Raw genomic sequence first — 22,462 nt, forward strand, 5'->3', positions numbered from 1 at the left:
GGTGCTCAGTGTTAGCATCTTGCAAGCTATAGGTGTAAAAACACAGTAACATGTTTTGCGCTTCCGGGTCCGTAGTCTCGCGAGACTGGGATACATGGTGGCTGTACCGCATATTAACTGCCAAAAAATTCCAAAGACACAGAAGTATTTAGAATATGTTTAGAATATGTGCTTATAATATGTTTATAATAATAAGCACGAGGTCCACCCTGCACAATGATTTTGCCGCCACTGATACAACTCCATCCTAGGGGAAACCCTGGTGTGTGTGTGTGAGTGTGTGTGTGATAGGCAGCTCCGCACTCCAGTGCCATTGCACAACCAGTCTCAACACTGTCACTTCAACAAGGAGGCGAGGCCAATCCGCTGCCTTGTTCTGTCCATCCTTCCCTCTCCAGGGTTCCAGAGCGCCGACCCTGTCACCCTTCCTGTGTCATTTCCACAGCTAAGCAAACGGCCTACAACCCTTTTCCGCCTCCCGCATAACCAGGGCCCTTAGGCACTCCACCCCTCTCTCTCTCCATCACCCCTGCCTTGTAAACAAGTCTACTTCCACCCCTGTCTCTCTGGCTCCCCTGTTCCCTCCATCACAGTTTTGGTGCATTGCACGGTCTCAAAAGTATGTGTCAATGTAAACAGATTTATGAAGGTGTGAATGTATTTGCAAAAAGTATTTACACGTTCACATACATTTTGACACTTTTCTAATTACAGGTGTGGACATTACAGCGTATCAATTTACACATTTGCAAATAGCTTGACAGTATTACGTTTGTACACTTTTGCTTCGTCACAAATGTACACACAAATATTAGAGAAAAACAATTGCGACCCCCCCCCCCACACACACACACACACAAAAAATTGCACACTGTGCAGAAATGGCATGATAGTGAGTGTTTTAATCACACCGTTGAGCAGTGGGAAATGAAGTGGACGATAAGATGGATTAACGGAGATCTGTAGCTACACATTAAACTGTGTGTGTGTGCATGTATTTCAGGGGTTACGTCACCGATAACAAATTAGACAAGGTGGGTTCATCAATTCTCTTCATTTTTATCTCCAACTTTCTCTCTCCGTCTCCATCCCTCCGACACATAGATTCACTACTCTGCTGAAATAACCGCCAGTGCAGACACGCTCATTAATTTGTGACCCACTGATCATGGATCACTGATTCCGCCCGCAGCCCTGGAACATGGAACCGGGTCAAATACGGCCCAACTCAGGCCAGTGGGGAGTTCATCTTGTTCGGAGGTTTCCTCGCTTTCACCGGCGCCGAGGTGCTGGAACGGTGATTTGTTTGGAAAGCCGGCAGGGTGAACCAGCCGAAGGAAAGAAACCAACTAGCAGGCGGGCAGCCAGGCGATGACAAAGAGGAAAGGACAAAGGAGAGGAAAATAATGGTATATAATAAAAGTATTGTATATTGGGGATGTAACAAAAAATACATTTTTTGTTTGTATCACAGCTTTGTAGTCACGGTTTGGGTCTACATACCATTCCCAACCCCAGACTCTACATTTTGTTTGCCATGATAGCGATAATATTAGGGCAATATTTTTTCCACTGATAAAATCGAGGTGTGTTATAGCACTTTGTTATATATATATATATATATATATATATATATATATATATATAAATAGCCTGTATTGTATGCTACATAAATCAACATAAACTCAGTGGAAAAACTCGGTTCACTAAGTAAAGGTCATTTTTGTCAAGCAATGCTTACAAACAGTAGTAGTAGGGGGGTTTTATTGACCACCCCTCCGTTGCTACTGTAGTTAATGGTGAATGCAGCAGAGTTAAGGGATGCCGGGACATCTTCTAACAGCGGCTTATCAGTGCTGCGCCTAGACCTGCACAGTCTAAATCTCCCAAGGTCAGTAGGCTGGTTGTGCAAGGCTAGAAACATGTTGCGACTCCCCAAACTGCCCTAATCTGAGACTCCTCTGTCTCTTTGGCGAACTGAATAAACCTCCCTATGCATGTGGGCAGTGGCCCGTTGTTGGGAAATATAAAATAATAATAATAATAATAATAATAATAATAATAATTAAAGCTGCAGGCAACAATATGCTGGGTCCAGGTTAGTTGCGTTAGATACGATTTACGTTGTTCCCAGTTCCCGTAGAAGACACCATTACTTTCTGGCGACACCAATGACAAATTCTCAAGTTCCCGTGGAAGGAAGCATCAGTTCGTGCAGACTGTGATACAAGTTGCGGACGGTGGTGTAGCGGAGATCCACTGGGTTTGCCTCTCTGCCCAGACAGTTAGTAAACCGCTAATATGCAACCACGCAACCTGCACATATAAAACAAATCGGATGATGATGTCACAAAGCACCCCACTCCACAAACTAATGATGGTACGCCAACATTGTGTGACTTCCAGTCATTTTGCGACGGCTTTTTCCACTAATTCCTGCTCTAAATGCAGAACCATGTAGATCAAATCAAACACGAAACCACCGTGGTTGGATTTGTTGCGAAAACAGAGCGTCGCGCTGATCAATCTCAGGCTTTTCTTTCACCCGATCAAGCATCTTTGGGGCTTTGTTCCAAAAGAGTTGCGTACCTTACTCGGAAACAATCAACTCCTCAGGCAGCGCAAGGCCAACCGGGGCCATCCGATAACGCAGACGGGGATCGTCATTTACAACTCATTCAAGCCTAATTCCGCCGCCATCTTCAAACCTATTATTACAAATAATTGGGGCAAAGCGGCAAGGGGGTTGTGCGAAGAAAGCAGGCGCGAGCTCTCGAGGTGCGAGAGATTGCGATAAGGATGAGGAGAGGAGAACTAAACTGCAAGGGGGAGCAAGCGCGCGAGAAAGGCCGACGTATCGCCAGCGAGGCTCCGGGATACGCGTGCTTGCATGGAGGCGCGGGACTCCCCCGGCGAACAGCTCCGCTCATTAGAGCAGATTGGAGTTGCGCCGGCAAACGGGATGGAAGCAAATCGATGGAGAAGAATAAGAGTCAATTAAAAAGTGCGTTTGCGCTGTCAAAACGGGAAACAAATCAACTGGCGATGAAAACAAACAAACAAATAAATAAATAAATAAATAAAAGAGTCGAGTCTCAGGAAAGCGAGAGAGAGACGAGAGCCGAGTGAAGTGCCTGTTACCATGCCGATTGGAAGGTGAACGACGAGGGCCTTTGGGAAATGGAGTTCTTAACCAGAATGACAACGACGTGCATGCGCACGTGTGTGGGCTGGCTCAGAGAATATTATTCTGAATAATATCAATGTCCATTGGACATTCAACAAATCAGCGACATAAGAAGTACTATGATCATTTTGTTTGTTGCAGTATTTGGTACATACTCATTCGTCACCTGTTGCTACGTCAAATTCATAAATCAAATAGAGTACAAAGACCGTCGCAAATCATACAACACAAAATACCAGCAGGCTCCAAAGTGTGCGTACAATGGCCGTGGACTTCTGTCATCCACGCACAGGCAGGAATGGCACGTTTGTCACGCCAAATTCATTTTCGGCTTTTTGGAGGGCCACACAGGAGGGGGTGAAGAAAGCCAACGCATCTAGATTGAAATGGGACATATTTTAGAGCATCCGCCGTGCTCAAAAACAAATACAAACTACAAATAAGTCTAAATATACGACGAATTATAATGGATCCAAGGATCAGAGTCACACTTTCCAGCCCAGGACCGTCTGTGTCCCGTACACAGCAACAGAGGAGTCCAAACACAGACTCTTGTCCCTCCATTTTTACCATGCTTTTTAAAGCACCTTTTAGGTTTTGGGTGTGTGTGTATGGCGCAAGTGTGTGTGTGCATGTGAGAGAGAGTGTGTGTGCGTGGGTGAACACACACGTTAGTCAGGGTTACCGCGGCAGGTTCGGAGTCAACATGGGCACTGAGTGAGATTGCAAAGGACAGACGCTCTCATGCATGCCTTGATACCCTGCATGTGAACAGTGCAGTGAGCAGCATAATTCCCAACACGTGCACCGTGACAGTATATCACCCCCACCTCCCCCCAAAATAAATACAAGCTACATAACACAGTGGTTTGTGCAGACATGCGCATGTGCCTCCCTGTAAGCAGGCACCCGCGCGCACACACAGGCGTTAATGCATTAAAGACAGGGCTACGCCACTTTTTTCAAGTTTTTTTTGTTACACAGTAGTTGCTCTATCTCCACTTTTGCCAAATCCCCCCCCCCCCCCCTCCTCCGGTGCCGAATGTCCTGTCCTTCTACTGTCCATCACATCCTCTCTCTTCGTGGCTGATGACATTTTACCACACACACACACACACACACACACACACACACACACACACACACACACACACACACACACACACACACACACACACACACACACACACACACACACACACACACACACACACAGAAAAATCTGGGGGGAAATGCACGCACCGGGGAGAGATACGCCAACTCCTGGAAATGCCAGAGCTAATTCTGCACGGCAGCGGGGAACAGAATGCCGTGATATGCAAACATTCGGCGGCTCTTCACTTGAGTCAAGGTTAGCTTTTCCCTTTATGAACAGAGTAAATTCCACTCTGAAGGCTGGAGCAGAAGTTTGCCTCAAAGTAGTGGCGGCGGTGGCGGCGCACTGGTCTGATGTCTGAATGCAGACCGAGAGACACGAGGATGGTGCCACACGAGAGCCACATCCCTCCATCCGTTCCCTCATTAAGTCGCCACCCTTCGGGACTTCCTCAGTGGTACTCCGAAGACACGGCTGATTATGCGCTCAAGAATCATCGGGCGGGGAGGACCAGAACTAGAATTTCTGTTCCATTTAGCGCGTTGCAACACTTTACACGTCAAATTACAAAACTCCAAAAAAATGACTCGATCCACCAACGGGCTGAGAAAAACGGACGTACAAGAGCAGCTTAAATAGTTCGGTTGGTTTGCATTAGAAGTCTTCCTTATCAACGCGTCGCTTGATTTTTGTTTGTCTGAATGTGTTCCCTCATTCAACAAATAATTAGAGAAAGGTAAAACAACACTTTGAACAACGATGAATGCGCTGCTTTTTGTCAAATTCCAAACAATTTTAAATGCTTGAACTTGGTTCTTTTCAGTTTGGAAACAAGGCAGGAAAAAGATGGAGCGTCTTTTCTTTTTTTAATAGCAGACCATGAGAAACTGTTGTGGACAGACACCTTCAATGGTATTCGTGCCAAGTTGCTGGATTACAGATGTTCTAAGAGCTGACACTCTGCTCGGTCTGAGGGTGTGGTCGCATCACATAAGCATAGCCTTGAGGGAATTAAAAGCGGAAGATTTTATTCAAAAGAAAATGCGTTATTATCAAAGCAGTATTTGTTTCGCTTTTAAAGGGATTGAAACGCATGGCCATGTGGTCACTTTGACTGAGCTCAAACAACCCACTGTTGGTTGAGCGTCACATTAAAGTATCACTTCAAAGCTTAAAACATACTTCTGTCGTGTTACATTGGACAGCAAATAAACATCCTGAACATGTAATACTGTACTAAAGGCTTCTGTAACATAAAGCACGAACCGTTGTGCTATATATTTGCACAAACTAATTGGTTATTAAATCCTTTTACTCCAATTGCCCCCTGCACACGGCAGAGAAAGAAAACCGTTCAGAGCCGTCTTGGGTCCTTGTCCAGATGCTTTGTTTGAAAAGGAGTGTAACCAATTACATTGACGCGCGTCAAACAATCGCACGGGGTACAAAAACAGAGGAGAGCCATCAAAGCGTAGAGTACAATAGGATACAAGGACCACCATTACTTTGGATTCCAGACGGAATTGTGGAGGAGAACCCCAGTGCTGGGAAAAAGAACACGAGAAAACGTGGCTGAAGAAAAATAACATGAACTGCATTGATGCAGAGTGGTTGGCACAGAAAGGCTGAACAAAGAGAGTCCTGCAGACCTCCCACATTATCCCCCTTTAAATGGTGGACCGCCCATTGGAACGGCGAACAAACATGTGAGCCAATGTGCCCGGTCGGACTCTATAGCCCACAGGCCAAGATGGAGCTGTGCTTTAGCACTGTTGTGCACACATCGTTTCTGTCAATTTGTATAATGTAGTAGAATGAAGAACGCCACACTGGCGACTGCAGGAGACTATGCAATCTACAGTACAGAATTCAAGCTCTGACCTAATATTTAGAAGATAAAGTGGAAAAAGAAAACTACTAATATGTATGTTGCATGGGAGTTTGTATACACGCTTTCAGAGTAAATTAAGCAACATGCACCTAGCCGGGAGTAGTTTACGTCCAATTTGGCTTATTATAAAATTACGTCATCACAGCTTTAAATATTGTACTTGTACATGCACAACATAAGAAGTTGGCAAAACAATAGCTTAATTTTTTTTAGGACAACTTATGTGCCATCAATTCAGAATACAAAATGAGTAACTACACAATCTGTGTACGAATAACAGTAAGCCTAAGAAAGTTTTGCTAAAATTACGAAACCGCAAATCTTTACTCCTCTTCAACCGCATTTCATTTCCAGGCATGTCACCCAACACACTGGTACAGTCCATCTATAACACATTTTCCACTTAAACAGAATGAACTGTTGTCAACCACCCCAGCACATCCAATTTAGACTGTCGGGCGTCATTTAATAAATTGATGACTTGCCCGTGGACAGTGATCTCAAATGGATTCTGTGCATGGGTTGTGAATGTGGGAGGGAATCTCTGGGCACCCCACCATCCAATTCGATTTTGGTTCAGGATATCACGATGCACTCACCTAATTATCTGTTGTCATTTATCACCGGATCAAAATTAAGACTAGTGTTCAACAATCCGTACTCTAAATAATGAGTATTTGAGTGTGTACCACTTGAAAGCTGGAGTATTACTCTGAAATCCCATTCAAACCAAATTCACCTTCAGTTATATGCATAATCTCAGCCGAGTTCTCCAATATTGGATTTTAAAATACAATCTGTTAATTCATCTTAGAATCCTGTTGTAAATATTTAGAGATGATGGTCATTTCCGAGTTATATTTGGTCATCCCAAAGCAATGTTTCCAGATTGTAGTTTTTCCCTGGAAAAAAATATTATATCCCTGCATTGCCTCTGTGAACCTCTTTGCAAACAGCTTAATTTCCAAATTTTTTTTTTTTCTCAAAATGTGCAACCCTTTGAGTGTTTTAGTACTAAAAGTCACAGTGGCAGAGGTATACGGTGAGTTGTTTCCGAGACCGATGCTTATCGCGTCCAAGACTTTAAGGTGTTGGGGCGAACTTACAGAGAAACCAATGGAGCCGATGCCACACCAGCGCCATCCAAGTCGAAAAACCACATCCGAGTCAATACAGATGAGACGAGTCGAAACTCAAGTACGACAACCTTGCAACCTGTCACACAAGCCGTAGAGTTGCAGAAAAACACCTGCACCCGGTGTTTCGAATTTGCAGCTAATTAAGAGACGTTAACGTGTGGTGTAGCATATCGCCGAGTATGTGAAGCAAGTCAGTCGTAAGAGAGGGTGCATTCTACATCGCTATTCAAAGGGAGAAGTGTTTGTTTGTGTGTGTGTGTGTGTGTGTGTGTGTGTGTGTGTGTGTGTGTGTGTGTGTGTGTGTGTGTGTGTGTGTGTGTGTGTGTGTGTGTACAAAGCACCACGCTCCATCACATCATGACACTTCAGGTGTCAGAAGATGTGAATGTTGTAGCAAGCTTCTGCTGCAGTACAGTCATGTCAACATAGCACTCAGCCTCCCCCATCAGAAATTGTTCAATCATTTGCCATTCTCGACGATGGCCCTATATGAACAAATCTATATTTCATTGACGTCTGAGTACGTCACTGACCGGTTAAAAAATGGACTGCTTTGCACCTTTGGATGGACAATAATCCATTAAAAAAAAAAAAATCTCCAGACACACATGCAGCAAAAACGTCCTACACCATTTACACCGCCTTTTCTTATTCCATTTGTGATGTATCGGTAAACCACCCTCTTAATGACATTAATGGGCTTCAAAACACCGCCGGCACTGGGGAAACGCTCAGACAAAATCCGAGTGACATCTTTAACCGTGTCAGATGTGCGCCTATACGCAGGAGTCATCGCTGAGTCACAGCTCGGGCCGCGTGACATCTTTAACAATGCCACCTGACTAGCGGCTAACATCCACGGCTGCGCCGCCACTTCCATCCCCACCTCAGGCGGACGGTGGCACACCAATTCGGAAACTCTGTCGACCGGCGCACACACACACACACACACACACACACACACACACACACACACACACACACACACACACACACACACACACACACACACACACACACACACACACACACACACACAGTCCTACCTTCACCCCCCGCACTCTGAACTCTGCCAGGGCGCGGCTCATCTTGGAGGCGGCGGTCTGCAGGTCCTTCCCGCTGGAGATGACCTTCACCAGCAGGGAGTCGTAGTGGGGGGAGATGACGGCGCCCTGGAAGGCCGAGGCGCTGTCCAGACGGATGCCCATCCCTTCGCCGCTGCGGAACACCTGGGAGGAGACAGCGGACGAGACGGCGCGTTGCGCGTTAACCGGGGGCCGCGGCAGGGGGAGTATTAACAATCAAAATAAACGCATGGGAGTCAGAAAAAGTCACGTGGGAGTCAGAAACTGTACAGCTTTAATAAAAAAAAGAAAAAAAAAAGAAAAAAAAAACAGCCTCAGTTTACATATGCTTGTATATTTCACCAATATTTGACTTATTGTTTTACATTTATGTTTCATGTATGCACCGAACACCAAGATAAATTCCTTGTCCGTGTAAACTTGGCAATAAAGACGATTCTGATTCTGATTCTGAAATGTTTCCACTGAGGTTATGCATCTCCGTGCTCCACTCAAGAAAATCACTGGGAAGCAGATGGATTATTAAAAATGTGAATAAAATAATACACTGCTCTTATATTCACGTATTGATTCTATTTTTCAAAGTAGCTTTAATAATTTGAATCATCAGTTGTCCAAGAGTTGGTGAAATGAGATGGAGCATCGACGACTCCTTAAAAAAATAAAAATAAATAAATAAAAGAATCCACTCGACAGCAAACGTTAATCGTAAAACCGACGAAACGAAAACATGGCTCCTGACAGCCATGTTGTTTTACAGGGTACGTCAGCGCAAACAGTTATCAGCGCTAAATAAACTACTCAAATTGACCATGTTTCAGCCCCGGACGATTTGCCGGGAAGGGGTCTGGAACGCAGCTGGTTGAAAGCGGTCATTCTGTGGATGCCAATTCCTCACTGACTTTGTTACTAGAAGAGCTCGTCTTGCAATTAAACCCCGGGCCAAACCTCACATGCACAGCACCTGGACTTGCATTGGGCTGCGACATTGTTTAAAGCGCGCTTCAAGGCTCAACGCGGCTTTCGCTTCCGAGAAGGACTTCTGACTTCCCCGTGATAAAAATCCGCTGCCGAGTTGAAAGGCGCTCCCCTTGATAAATCTGTACATTTATGAGGCCGAGGCGCAGAGGAAGCATCGCTGTCCACGCCGAGAGCTTAGGCGATGTTTTTTTTTTTTTTGTTTGTTTTTTTAATCTTTGCTTTTATGATTCAAATCTCAAACTTTCCCCGGGTCTTGACCTTGGTACAGCTCAGCGTCTGCGTTTCGTTTTCTGGGGGCTCCTGGTGTCCTCCGCTCATAACAAGGTCTGCCCACTTTTTAAAAACATTTTTATTAGTACGGATGCAAACCGGGCGATGCGATGTGCTGATACTTTGCTGTGACCAGTATATTATTATCAGCCAGTGGAATGGCTGCTGGATATTGTGTGGCGTTTCACAGCACATACTGATAGAACCTCCATGTCACAGGCCAGGGTGCTCTTAACGGGCTGTAATGGCTGCTTCACCCTCGGAGCCAAACAAGCCGTTCATGCTGCCTGACTGCATCTCTTAAGTGAAAACTCACATTTGTACGATCAATACATTCATTTCTTTATTCATTTAGGACAAAAAAAATGAAAATAAATGTATCAGTGGCATGAGCTTCTTGATTTTAACAGTCAAGAAATCAATGTATGTTGGACAGTAAAAACAAAAAAAGAAACATTCACATTACAGTATAGACATCCTGTTTTCCCTGTAACAGTTATTACAAGCTCACTCTGAGGAGACAGATACTGATTTCTGTTTTAGTGCCTAGTTTCAAAGTGACTGGAGACCGGAGTCTTATATTTATACAAACCGGCTTACTAGCACTTATGATGAACCCCATGGTTGTTGTGGTTCGTGCCAAAGTTGTTGGTTCCGCTGTAGCTTTTCCTGGGTTTAATGGAGTCTTTATTTTATTTTTTCTGTTTATTTGTTTTAAGTGGAAGTTTAATCCCTCTCCCCTTGGTGCAAAAACGAAACACCTTTCTGAACCATTAATCCTCCATTAAATCGTTCCGTCTTCCTTAACAGCGAGCGTAGTCCCGCTCTGGCCACAGTGGAGTTGTGTGGGTCACCTTAGGTAACACCGAGGGAAGGTTGAGAGAAACATTTTTGTCAGAGCGTTTGACAGGCTCCCTGAGCGCTCTGCCCACTTTGTTTGGTGTCGGACTCGGTAAACCTTAATACCGAAGCTTGTTTACACAAAGTTGATCTTTTTCTTTTAGCTATCCAGGGCGGGTCGGCTCGAGGAGCAACCTGTAAAATATTTGCTTTGTCGCCTCAACCACTTTCATCTACAGTTTATTTTTATTTTTTTTATCAGGCAACACATTTCTTATATTAATAACCATCCAACACGGGTCGATTCTGTGCCCCGGGTGTACCTGATGGTGGATGTTGAACTAGATGCTTTCAGATGTTTTCCTTGTAGATATACAGTATATGCGCGGTGAGATACGCTCTCTCCCCATGGTACAGTTAATCTCCAATAAAGAAAGCACACCATTGCTGATGGCTTTGACAGTGTGCCTTGGGGTCTGTTTTCTACCATCAATAGTCACTTTGAGTAAGTGTCGTTCATCTGGTTAAGTAGATGACTTCAAGCCCTACATACATTATGATCGATTTTCCCTTAATAATGCTTTGTGCAATTCATTCCACTTAAACAGGGTGACAATGACTCACAGGAAAGCCGCACATTTATCTCTCAAGGAAAAGATGGGCACACAAAAGAAGAAGGGAACTGCGCAAATGCGTGGAAAGGCCCGGGAAACACTTTTGTAGCCCTGACAACATAGGCTTTCCAAATCAACCGCTCGCTGTGAACAAACTCACGCCGGTCCACTCAGGCTATCAGGCGCAGCTAGACAAGGTGTTTGCTGAAGCACCGTGCTGCACATTAATGCGTGTGTTCACCATCTTTGTATAAATCAAACGAACACAAGTACATTTTGGAGTCCAGTCTGAGACGCACGGCGCTGGTGCATTGGTTTGCGTTGATTTGGCCTTTCTTGGACTTCAGGGAGAAAGCCAAGGAGCCTTGTAAAGCCACAGCAGGCGAGGCCGTTTGTGACGTGCGCCTTGCCCTTGAGAGGGTACTAAATGTTATATTACCGGGACAAGTTTAACACAAATCGAAGCCAGATAAAGGACCTAATATTTAACGCAATCGGGTTTCGGGGCTGGAGGAGAGCGGCCCTGGAGGTTCTGTGAGGAGCTTCCCAATGAAAATCCATGGTTTGTGGCGAGCTCTCTGAATATGTTTTATGGGTCACTGCCGTTACCCAAGTGTCTTTTCCAGCCAAAGAGACAACGTTACCATCCGTGGTGTGCTTGGATCACGTTGCTTGGTTCGACAAACCAATTATTAGCCAAATCAACAGATTTGTTGATAGCGCGATGGATTCATGAATCAAATACGGAGCATTACTCAGAAATATCCAGGCATCACCTTATTATTGACCGTGACAGGGTTGTCTCTTGTTGCACTCCCATGTTTATCACATTTCATTCGGCAGTGAATGTGAATATTGTTTTATTCATATCTGCCATGATAAAAAAAGAATAAAAATCAATACTGCGTTCCTCTGCTGTTCCTCATTTGAAATACCAAGAGGGAGCATGTGGATTTCAGCACTTCAATTGACCGGTTGTAACAGCATCACATCTTGCTAGTGAGGTTTGCTAAACAGTACAGCCACTGACATGAACACACGATCAAGATTATTATTTCATCTAACATATAAGAGGCTGTAGAGAAGGACGCAAATGAAACAAAGGTCCAAATCCAAAGTTATACTTTGCTGCAGGACTCTGATAATAATCAGCTGATGAAAATGAATGAACGTTTCTGTGCTAGAAAACACACACGCGCACACACAGAGTTGGTTCAGGGATCTCATACAAAAATCAACCGGACACGGAGATGAGGAGATTTGATTCAATTTCAGACTATTTTAGCAGCAATCTGAATTAAGGCTTGGAAACGGTTAGGTAAACATGAAAGCGGCTCTAACTCTCAACGCTTTCTGGAAGTAGTGTGTGTGTGTGTGTGTGTGTGTGTGTGTGTGTGTGTGTGTGTGTGTGTGTGTGTGTGTGTGTGTGTGTGTGTGTGTGTGTGTGTGTGTGTGTGTTATTGGCTTGGCAAATGGCTGTGTGTTTGCATAAACATTTCCTTATTTACAATTGTCTGCCATGTGCTAATGAGGGCAGATGCTCCCATTTCCAGCTTGCGTGCGTGTCTGCACACACAACGTGTATGTGTTGAGAGAGCACGCGTGTGTGTGTGTGTGTGTGTGTGTGTGTGTGTGTGTGTGTGTGTGTGGTGGGTGGGTGGGTGTGTGCGTGCGCGCGTGTTCCAGCCTTTGTGTGAATCTACTGGAATATAAAGTATATGCATCTTGGCTTCGGGGCATATAGATATGAGATGAACACTGCCACAATATCACACTACAAAGACAAGATAGCTCCCTTCCCTCTCTCTCTCTCTTTTTACTCTCTTCCTTCTCTCACATGCACACGCACGGACAGCCTCCTCAAGGCCTTGAAGATGGATAGAATTTGGGGGGAGAGAGAGCGCAAGCGAAGGCGTACGTGTGAGCGAATAGGGGCGATTCGCAGCTATAGTGAAGAATCATTAGCAAAGTACCAATGTTAATAATTGAAGTCAAGATGTCATCCTGTTTTTTTTTAGCTACGGGCTGTGTCTAACAAGACAAAACCTTTCTTCTCTCATTCTACAGCTCTGCCTCCATATGTCTCTTTATGCTTCTCTTCCTCTCTCTCTGGACGGTCCCAGAGGCTAATCATTTAAGTGAGAATCAGGAAACTGTCTCACTGAAATGCACGCGCACACCCATTAGTCGTCTTATCTCTCCACCTTTCTCGCTCGCCAGCCGCCGCAGTTCGCCCCATCAATCGCGACGATCTTTTTCGGGATTATTGAGATAACCCCTTATCTCAATAATCCCGTAAAGAAAACCTACGCGGAGAGAGTCTCGCGCACCCAACTGTACTCCTCCACTACCTGTATCGTGAACCCCCATAATGCAGCGGTTTCCACTGGTTTCATTTAATTTAAGCCTGCATGGAGCCCTACAACAAGTCTATGACCACGCGTCGGAATTATCTCGCTATCTCGCTATCCGCACACCCATCCACTATTTTCATATCCATGTGCCGTAATATATTCTTCTGGCACCATTTTCCCCGCTCTGACCTGTCTCGCGCTCTCCATCCATTCTGTGTTTGGCTCATTATGAATCTCCGCTGCACCCCCTATACCTGAACTGCATTCCACCAACACTGTCTCACCTCCCGCTCTCTTCCCATCCTCTCTCCCTCTCTGACAGAACACTGCAGTAAATTTCACACAGACGGTATAAAAATAACCAAGGCCCTCGGTGGGGGCGGTTACAAATCCTTTCTGCCCCATGCTGCTGTCTGATGACTGCTTCAGAAAAATAATTCATTTTCTCTGAGGGCCATATGTTTGTTTTGACGTCAGCAGAAGGGCATGTGTATACAATATACTCCCCCCCCCCCCCCCCCCCCCCCATAAGTGGCACCTTTCAAAACAAGTGACAGCGACGTCCGAGATCCAACCGCTACCACCACCAATTAGCGGAGAGGAGAAGACGGACGCGAGGAGAGAGGGGAGGAAAGGAGTCAAGGGGAGAGAGAGAGAGAGAGCGAGAGAGAGAGAAAGAGAGAAAGGCAGAAACGGTTTGAGGCTAAAACGAGAGCCCCGTTAATAAATTCCAGCCGAGGTGGGAGAAAGAACTGGACGAGAAGGGCACAGAAAGGGAGCGCGCGGGGCGGCGAGGGAATTGATAGATTCGAGGAACTCGGGGCCGAAGTGAAGGAAGGCGAGGCGGTGAGGAGTGTGAAGGGGGGGGGGAAAGGGAACGGCTCTCGTTGTGGCCGTTTCTTGCACGTGTCTGGTTGCCGGGCAGGATGAACCTGATAGAATTTCTATTCAGACACACGGAGGCTGATTTACATATTGATTCGGGACTGTAACTCTAATTTCCTCTGCTACTTACGGTTGAAGATAAAGGCCGCCGTGAGAGGGGATTTCCATTGGTCTCGGCGGGTAGCGCATCTGCGGACACACGCGCCACGCATTCCTCCCCTACACTCAGCTGTTTTCCCCGAGTAATTAACCCCCTCATCGCCACGCCGCATTTCCCCCTTCCTACTACATTTATTTATGCAGTCATAAGTTTCAGATGACCTTCTGCTGGTTTCTTTCCGTCGCGGTTTCATTCATCTAAACCGCTGCTAGGTACCTATTTCCGCATACTAAAAAGCGTCGGGAGTGTGCCAATAGTGGGCTGATTCGGAACACAATTATCTTCATACTTATCATTCATGTCACGGTCCTGAGCCTTTTATATTATTTGCGTAAATGACAATTATGCGTAAATATTACAGTAATTGTTCGGCCTATTTCAGCCCCGTTTGGTTGCTCTAATGGAGAGACCAAGATAAAAAATAACTCTGAAGTAATGATAATGCATCCTGTCGGAGGGGCTTGGGAGATATAAAAGGTCCGCCATGGAGGCAGGTTGATCAGTTGATCTTGGGTCATGGGGGAGGTAACACTGATTCATCATTCGATGTTTGGTTGCAAAGTACAGTTCAAGAAGAACTCTGGTAAATCCTTTGTAAATTAAGACTTTTTTTTGTTTGCCCCATTTTTCCATTTTTATTTTTGTAAATATTTGCCACGCTGTTTGCACTTTGGGAGGCCTGCACGATAAATGCCTGGGTTTTTATATCGGGACTGATGTCCGAGGAACAGAACGCCGCAACAGCAGCAGAAATGAAGGATGAAAAGACGTGAGGAAAAAGTCAGTAAATTCAGGAGGCTTTTCGGATATTCAGGTGACAGCTCATTTGGGTTGCAGTGGTGGTGCCCCACTTAGTTTTTTCGGTCAGTAAATGAAGATAAAAAAAAAAAAAGAAGAAAATTTCATGCAAGGAAGTGTTTAGATTATTTTTTAAATGATAATAAAAGTGGTTTGTGTGCAAAAATGTTCAAAGATTGACATTCCCTTCTATATTAACACACATGCAGATCCTCTGCCCCAGGTTGCCTCTGTGGAATTGCGACGTAAAGGAGTGATCATGGCTGACTTCATCATGTGGTGCTGTTTTTTATGGAGCATTAAACCAATGGAACTGGAGTTTAGGTGGAGACAACGTACTACTGTAACATTCTTGTCCAGTTTGATTTGTCTAAACCGAATAAGTCTTTTTTCCTGAAATTAATTTAGCTTGAGCTTTAACTTGCTAAATAGCCTGTTTTTTGAATTAACTGATTTATTTAGTAAATCACCAGGCTATCTAATGTGAACATATTTTTAAAGAAAGACAAGTACAGAGCTGCCAACTCTGGGAAAATATTTTGAGTACCACAATAGCCTAATGCTTAGTTCATATGCTTTCGCACCACTTTGCATTGGAAATGGTCATTTTGTAATCAGTACCAGCTACATAGCCTTTTTGTTATCAAAATACAAGTACCTCAGCAGTGTACCTTAGTACAGGACTGGAGTAAATGTGTTTACTAAATCTAAATGTGGTTACTTTCAACTCTGACAAGTTTGGTGAAATGACACTGAAACACTGTGTAAAGTGTCTTTAACCCCAAACTCAAAGTACTTTTACCTCCAAACTGTACTCAGCTGAAGTACTCTAGCAAATTTATTTACTGTAAATGTTGTAATGTGAAAGGTCAGTGAGGCAATTTTATTTGTAGATTTACTTAACTTCAAACTTAAGTTCTTACTATGCCATAAGCTGTCTCCAGACAGCTCCCCTGAATAAAGTTGAAAGCCTCTTTAAACCAACCAAATATCGAGTTGGCCCTGAAAGGCTGTGATTGAGCCACTGGAGCACCCATCATATGGCCCAGTCGCCCAGTCGCCCCCGTACTGATGAAAGGCCTACGAACGTCTTGGGGGAGGGCGAAGAGGAGGAATTGGCTCTGCCTCCGTCCTCGGGCCTCGTTTCAAGGCCACGCTCCCCCGCCTCTCTGGATCTCTCTCAGCATCCGGGATAGGTGGATCAGGAGGAGTTGGCCCGCGCACCAGGTGTTGCAGGACTTCCACACAGACAAGTGGGGCTCCAAGGTGGAGGAGGAGGGGAAGGTGAAGAGCCGGATGAGGAGGCACATGGTGCTGCTGCGCCACCCGGAACGGGCTGTGGCGAAGCTAGGGATCCTATAGGCAGACCCCGAACCGGCGGCTCGCTCCATGCTCTCCGGGGAATATTTTACAAAGGCTGGGGATTGCGCCCCCCCCCACCACCACCCCCACCCCCACCCCGTGTCACTTTCCAGTGCTGGAGGATTTTATTATGCAGGTAAAGTCGTCTTGGGGCATTTCACAGAAGACATGCTCCCCTATTCAGGCTTTCAGGCAGTGGTCGACCCTGGACTCCGAGCCGGAGTTGGGATACCTGGCTATGCCCCTTGGTAGCTGCTCACCTGTGCCCTTCCCTCATCCCAGAAAAGCCTCAGATATCGTCCAACACCTAACCGAGAAATCCTACAAGGCCTAATTATAAAGCCCTGCTTAAAAATGTCTGCCTGCTGCAGGCTTACAGGGCCAGGCACCTACGGGAGCTGAAGGGGAAGGCCACCCCGGAGACCTACGTGGAACTGGGCAAAGGCCACCGTGTTCTACTTCACGATGGCCAAAGGTGCAGCGCAGGACGCAGGGTGTGTGATGGGGTTTTCGGTGGTGACACAGCGCCACCTGTGGCGCAACCTGTCTCAGACATTTGAGAAAGAAAAGACCAGGCTCCAGGATGCTCCAGTGAAGGTGTCGGGCCTGTTTGGGCCCATTATGGACTCCAGAACATGACAGAAGGAGTCGGTGGCAATGTCCCAGCCTCCCCTCACTGATGGGATGAGGGGCTGGAATATCAAATTCTGGGTGAAGCCGCCCTGGCGTCATTGCAACCAGAATTCAGAGCATGCCTGACTTGTGTGAGTGTATAGAGATGCGCAGCGCAGTTTTACCCTGGCCGGAGTGGGCGATTTTAAAGAGCTATGAGCTGCAGTTCACCCTGCATCCTCCTTCTATGCCTTTGGGGGCTTGCATAGGACACATCGGTTCTGATCTTGCGGTTAGTCAGGGCGGTGGGTACACATTATGGCATAGTAAGAACTTGATTTCGAAATGAAGTAAAACGTTTGGGTTGTGCTAAAACCCTGGTTTCACGAATGAAGAACGAGAATTCTTACCGGTGGCCTCACTGACCAGCTCGCTCAAGAGCTGAATAATATGTCAGAGGAAGTATGACAGGTGGTGACCCAGTATATATACTGGGGGGTTGCTGGTTGCCAGAATGGCCCAATCACAGCCTGTCAGGGCCAAGTTGAGACTTGCTTGGTTTAAAGGGGCTTTCAGCTTTAATTAGTGGAGCTGTCTGGAAACAGCTTAAGGCATAGTAATGGTTCTTCGACCACCATGTGGGTCTACTTGGGGTCCTAGAGTCAGGGCAGTCAAGTACGTAAAAGAGAGTGCACAGGGATTGCACAGAAAGTTTTAGATGTTACAATAAACAAGCAGTTAAATGAATATCCTGGACTGCAAGTCATTTTTGAGACCTACACATTATTACATTAAGCTTGTTGTGTTGTCATATTAAACTGCAGATCACTGTTTAACGCTTCATGTTCCTCTGAACAGAAACTCGGCTCCGTTAGCTGTTAGCTCCATTAGCTGTTACCAGCGCCACATAGACTTATTGTTTCCTTAGTTTCTTACTTGTATGGCAAATAAAAAAAACTTTAAACCTAACTCAAAGAATGGAAGCAGAGTTATTTTTTTTTTGTTTCTCCTCCAGACAGCAGTCTTTTTATTGGAGACCTTTTTATTTTTGTTTGTTTCCTATATGTATGAAACTTTTTTTTTTTTTAAGAACTGAGTCTGTCCTGTGAGACTGTCCCGTTCTGTCCTGTCTGTCAACAAAAACACATTGTCAGGACAGTGAGGACGCACGTCTCCCTGTTGCTTTGGGACTTCATTTAGTATAAACTGGATGTTTTGTGCGAATACTTGTGAATAATAAATCCTGCACTTCTGGAACGGGGAGACCGCATTTGCCACATTACATTACGCTCTACGCGCATCCCGCACCCCTCAGCCCCCCGGTAAAATAGTCCATCACAGCCCCCCAGCGATCGGCTATTGGTGTTTTTCAGGATTGCCCAAGTCCACAGTGTAACAAGGCTGATCACATCGTATGCGACAAACTATGGCTAACTATATATGCAAATCTATCTCACTAGGATATTAACAGTGTTTGCTAACATTACCGTCACATTTTTGTGCTTTATCATTACTCCCCCACCTCCAATTTTATCTCATCAATGCAGCGTTACGCCTCGGTGGATAATAAAGCACCGCTGCGTTCAGTGTGCTGCATATCAGTGGATGTTGAGTGAGTGAGAGGAGAGGGAGGGGTTACAGAACCACAAGGACAAAGTCATAGCATCTGGTCCAATGGGAGGGATGTAGTTTAAATACCTAATAAATGCATGGTATTGTTTTGTATCGACTGATTGTTTTCTGCAATTAAATAATAATAATAATATTTAAATGGGTTTGTTTTTTTTTCTCGTCGTTTCAGGTGGCACTTCAAACCTGCATATTTTGACCAAGAATTGCGTGGTTGGTACATAAATGTGTGCAGGTTGGCAGGTCTGCAAATATCACTGGTGATTTTGACGCAAACCTGTATGTTTATTTGTTGCAAATATAAACTTAAGGAAAATAAAACTGTTGCACATTTAATGGTCTTGGTAACATTTAAAAGTAATAGTAACAATACCTGTTACGTGACTCGTAAATTTAACATTCTTCTCCTAACCTCTCTAAGTCTTAACCATGAATAGGAATTTTTGACGATGTAAACACCCAAAATTCAGAAATTTTGCATGAAGAGGCGTATATATACACACAACTATTAGTCTGGTCACCTTTATACTCGTGAAAAAGTAAATCCTGCCATACTTGTGCCCAACCTACTTTGTCAACAACAAGCTGCAACTGGGCATTTCTGGGGACAATGCTAGAGGAAAATAACAACCACATCGGTCTCTCTTAGCGGCGTTCCCCTTCACTGGTGAGGCTTCTGAAAATGTTATTTTCAAGAAAAGGAGATTGGCTGCAGATCAATATCAGCTTCATTGTCACTGAGGAACGAGGATAATGATCAGCAAAATTCAAACACGGTCAAACTATCCATTGGCCAAAGTCAGTGAAGCCATTATAGTAAATCCACTTTTTGGAACAAACCCAACCCCAAGGAAATGTCTACTTCCCTCCCAAGTATGGTTGTAGTACTATATAGGCTTGGGCAGATAAACGATTCAAAGGTCTGTAGGCCATCGATTCCATCGATCGTGATTGACATTGATGACACTTTTTTTTTTTCTTTTTCCCCCCACGTCCAAATTTGTCCAGGTCTGTATTGCCCATCGCTGCCCCCCCGCCGATCGGCAGTTTAGAATTTTGCACGATCGCCCAAGCCTAGGATTTTAAGGTTACAAGTCCGACCAAGATGCTGAGGACATAAGCAGAAGACGCATCAGCAATAAGGATATAATACTGGATGGCGCAGAACAGCGCACACTTTATTTGGCGATATGATTATCTTGGGCCCTTTTCTTTGTTCAAATGAAAATTCTAATTTCTATGGGCAAAGAAAAAGAAGAGCCATCAAGCACATGTACAGTATTCTGAAGAGTTAATGAGTGGGTGAATAGGTTGATGAATTCAAAGAACGGTGTCTCACACAGTGACAATGTCCCCTCTCCCATACTCTGGAACACTGAATGTAGAAGCCTTGAAACACACAACCTTATTCAATTTCACTCGCACGGTACACATTATTTTCTTTGACTGATTATCGGCGACACCTTGAAGAGCTATGCTATTGAAATGACTGAAAAGACCGAAATGACCTGAACAGACCCTGCTGGATAAATGTGCTCACTTCGCAAGACTTTTATTCGACCTTTCCCTTTGATCGCTTAATGAAACCTCAAACGACCATCCATCGGTATTTCTCATCTATGATATTTTACAAGGAGTGTAAAAACCCTGTATACCCAAGTCCACCCCAAAGCTTAAAAGACAAGGCAGCCAAGACTCAACCACCGGATTTCCTTTGAAGGGGCACCCAAGTGTTTTGGGGAAACTCTCTTTTTGTGGTATCATGATTCAGATTTCCTTAATTTCACGGGCGCTACCAAAGTTGGCTCACCCAGCAGCCATGCACGGAGCTGACACATTGAGCATGCCACGCCTCAACATGTCAGGTCTGGATACACAAGGATGAGATTGGTACTGACCTTCTCATCTCCATCTGGATAACATAGAATGGGGGGGAAAAAAATGGTATATCTATTTAAGGAGACATTTCTGGAGCTGCAAAACTTTACCATGAAAACACACACACACACACACACACACACACACACACACACACACACACACACACTTGAGTTGTCAAGCATGTTGAAGCTCACACCTGATATTGTCAATCAGCAGGATCAAATGATGTACAGTACTTGTACAATTAAAACAATTTGGCATATTTTCAACTGTTGAGCTCGTGTGTGCGTTCTTGTTGTGTGTGGAAAAAGAAACGAAACGCTACAAAGAAAGAAAATAAGATACCTTGCCAGCACTAGCCCGATTGGCATTCAACAAACAAGTTGAAACTCCAACGGGAATACGTCAATACAGACCTAGATTTGGTTTAAATAATACCCAGACTGCATTCCCTTACGTGCACTACCTGATGATTCAACAAACCTCCTCACCTCCTCTTCCTCACCTTTATTATCTAGCTAGTTTGACGAGGCCCCTTTCCCTTAAGCCGCCCTCGTCTGCAGCCTGTCTGGCAGTCTGCGGGCGTCGACGGCAGGCCGCATGAATCCAAAAAGCACCCGAGGTTGCCGCCACCGCCGCCTCTGTACTTCTCTTCCAATTTTCCTCCCATCCTTTCCATCTCACCTTCATTTCCTTTTGATATACAGCGTCTTTTGCCCCAATTTCTTTCCCTCCCTCGCAAAAACAATTACGGCCGCGCTTGCTCTCTGTGCCCCCCTCATCCCCTGCAGGAGATCCCTCGCTTTATTAATCCTTACATCAGTGCCTCAAATCAACTGCTGCACCGATATCGGGGCGCCCTCTCCGTCTCATTCGGTTTGGCTCTCTGGCCCTCACTTTTCAGCTTCCCGTCATTTCTTTCACATGGACACAGTCGCGTCTAATAAGCAAGCCGGGACAATAATTCCCTTCACAGGGCACATGGCCTCTAAACACACACTCATACACGTGCACACACCTCTTCCTTTCAGATTCTCACAATGGCTTTCATCAAAGGACTTTTTTTCTGTATACTGACTAAATTGGTTTCTTTTTGCATTCCTCTCACTGGTAAAGTGTGTGTGTGTGTGGGTGTGTGTGTGTGTGGGGGCATAATGGCCCTAATGAGTGATAGAGGATCTTTGCTGCTTTCCCTTTCTCCTTTTTCCTCGCTCCCTGAATTCCATCAATTATTGCCTATTCTGCCGCGCCTCCCCTACGCACCAATTTTCCCGCTCTGTCCTTTTGTATCCCTCTCATCTCTCCCCCTCAGTTCACTCCATACCTTTCATTTCCACTCTGCTTCTCCTCTAGTTCCTCCTAGTTCTCTGCTGTCCTTGCACCACTGCCACGGTTTCGTTTCCCCTCCGCCCGCCTCTTAAGAAGCCTCTCTTCGTGCCGCTTTTAAATTAGACATGTAACAACCATGCAGCCCAGCTGTACATCCACAACTCAACTACTTCGCTCAAATGTTTATTTTCAGGCACATCTGGAGACGCCAACCGCTCATGTGAACGTGCGTACTGAACAAAACGCTCGGGAGAGATCTGCACCGTCTCAAACCCACTCGAGCAACTGATATTCAACAGCGGTTCCATCGCGGCGGTCGGACGTCTGTCGCTACTGAAGATTGTTTAGG

The 22,462-nt window shown here is 45.2% G+C and overlaps 1 protein-coding gene across 1 annotated transcript in view; it reads right to left on the reverse strand.

Moving 5' to 3' along the window:
- Positions 1 to 22,462, reverse strand: part of pcxb (pyruvate carboxylase b) — a gene marked incomplete at both ends in the record, with an annotated part of 257,867 nt that overhangs the window by 126,142 nt on the left and 109,263 nt on the right. The window contains one exon of the mRNA XM_080023630.1: positions 8,360 to 8,542. Coding sequence (XP_079879756.1) covers positions 8,360 to 8,542 — 183 coding nt within the window. The remainder of the gene's footprint in view (positions 1 to 8,359; positions 8,543 to 22,462) is intronic.

This window comes from Zeus faber (genome assembly GCF_960531495.2).
Source record: "Zeus faber genome assembly, chromosome: 22".
Lineage (NCBI taxonomy): Eukaryota > Metazoa > Chordata > Actinopteri > Zeiformes > Zeidae > Zeus > Zeus faber.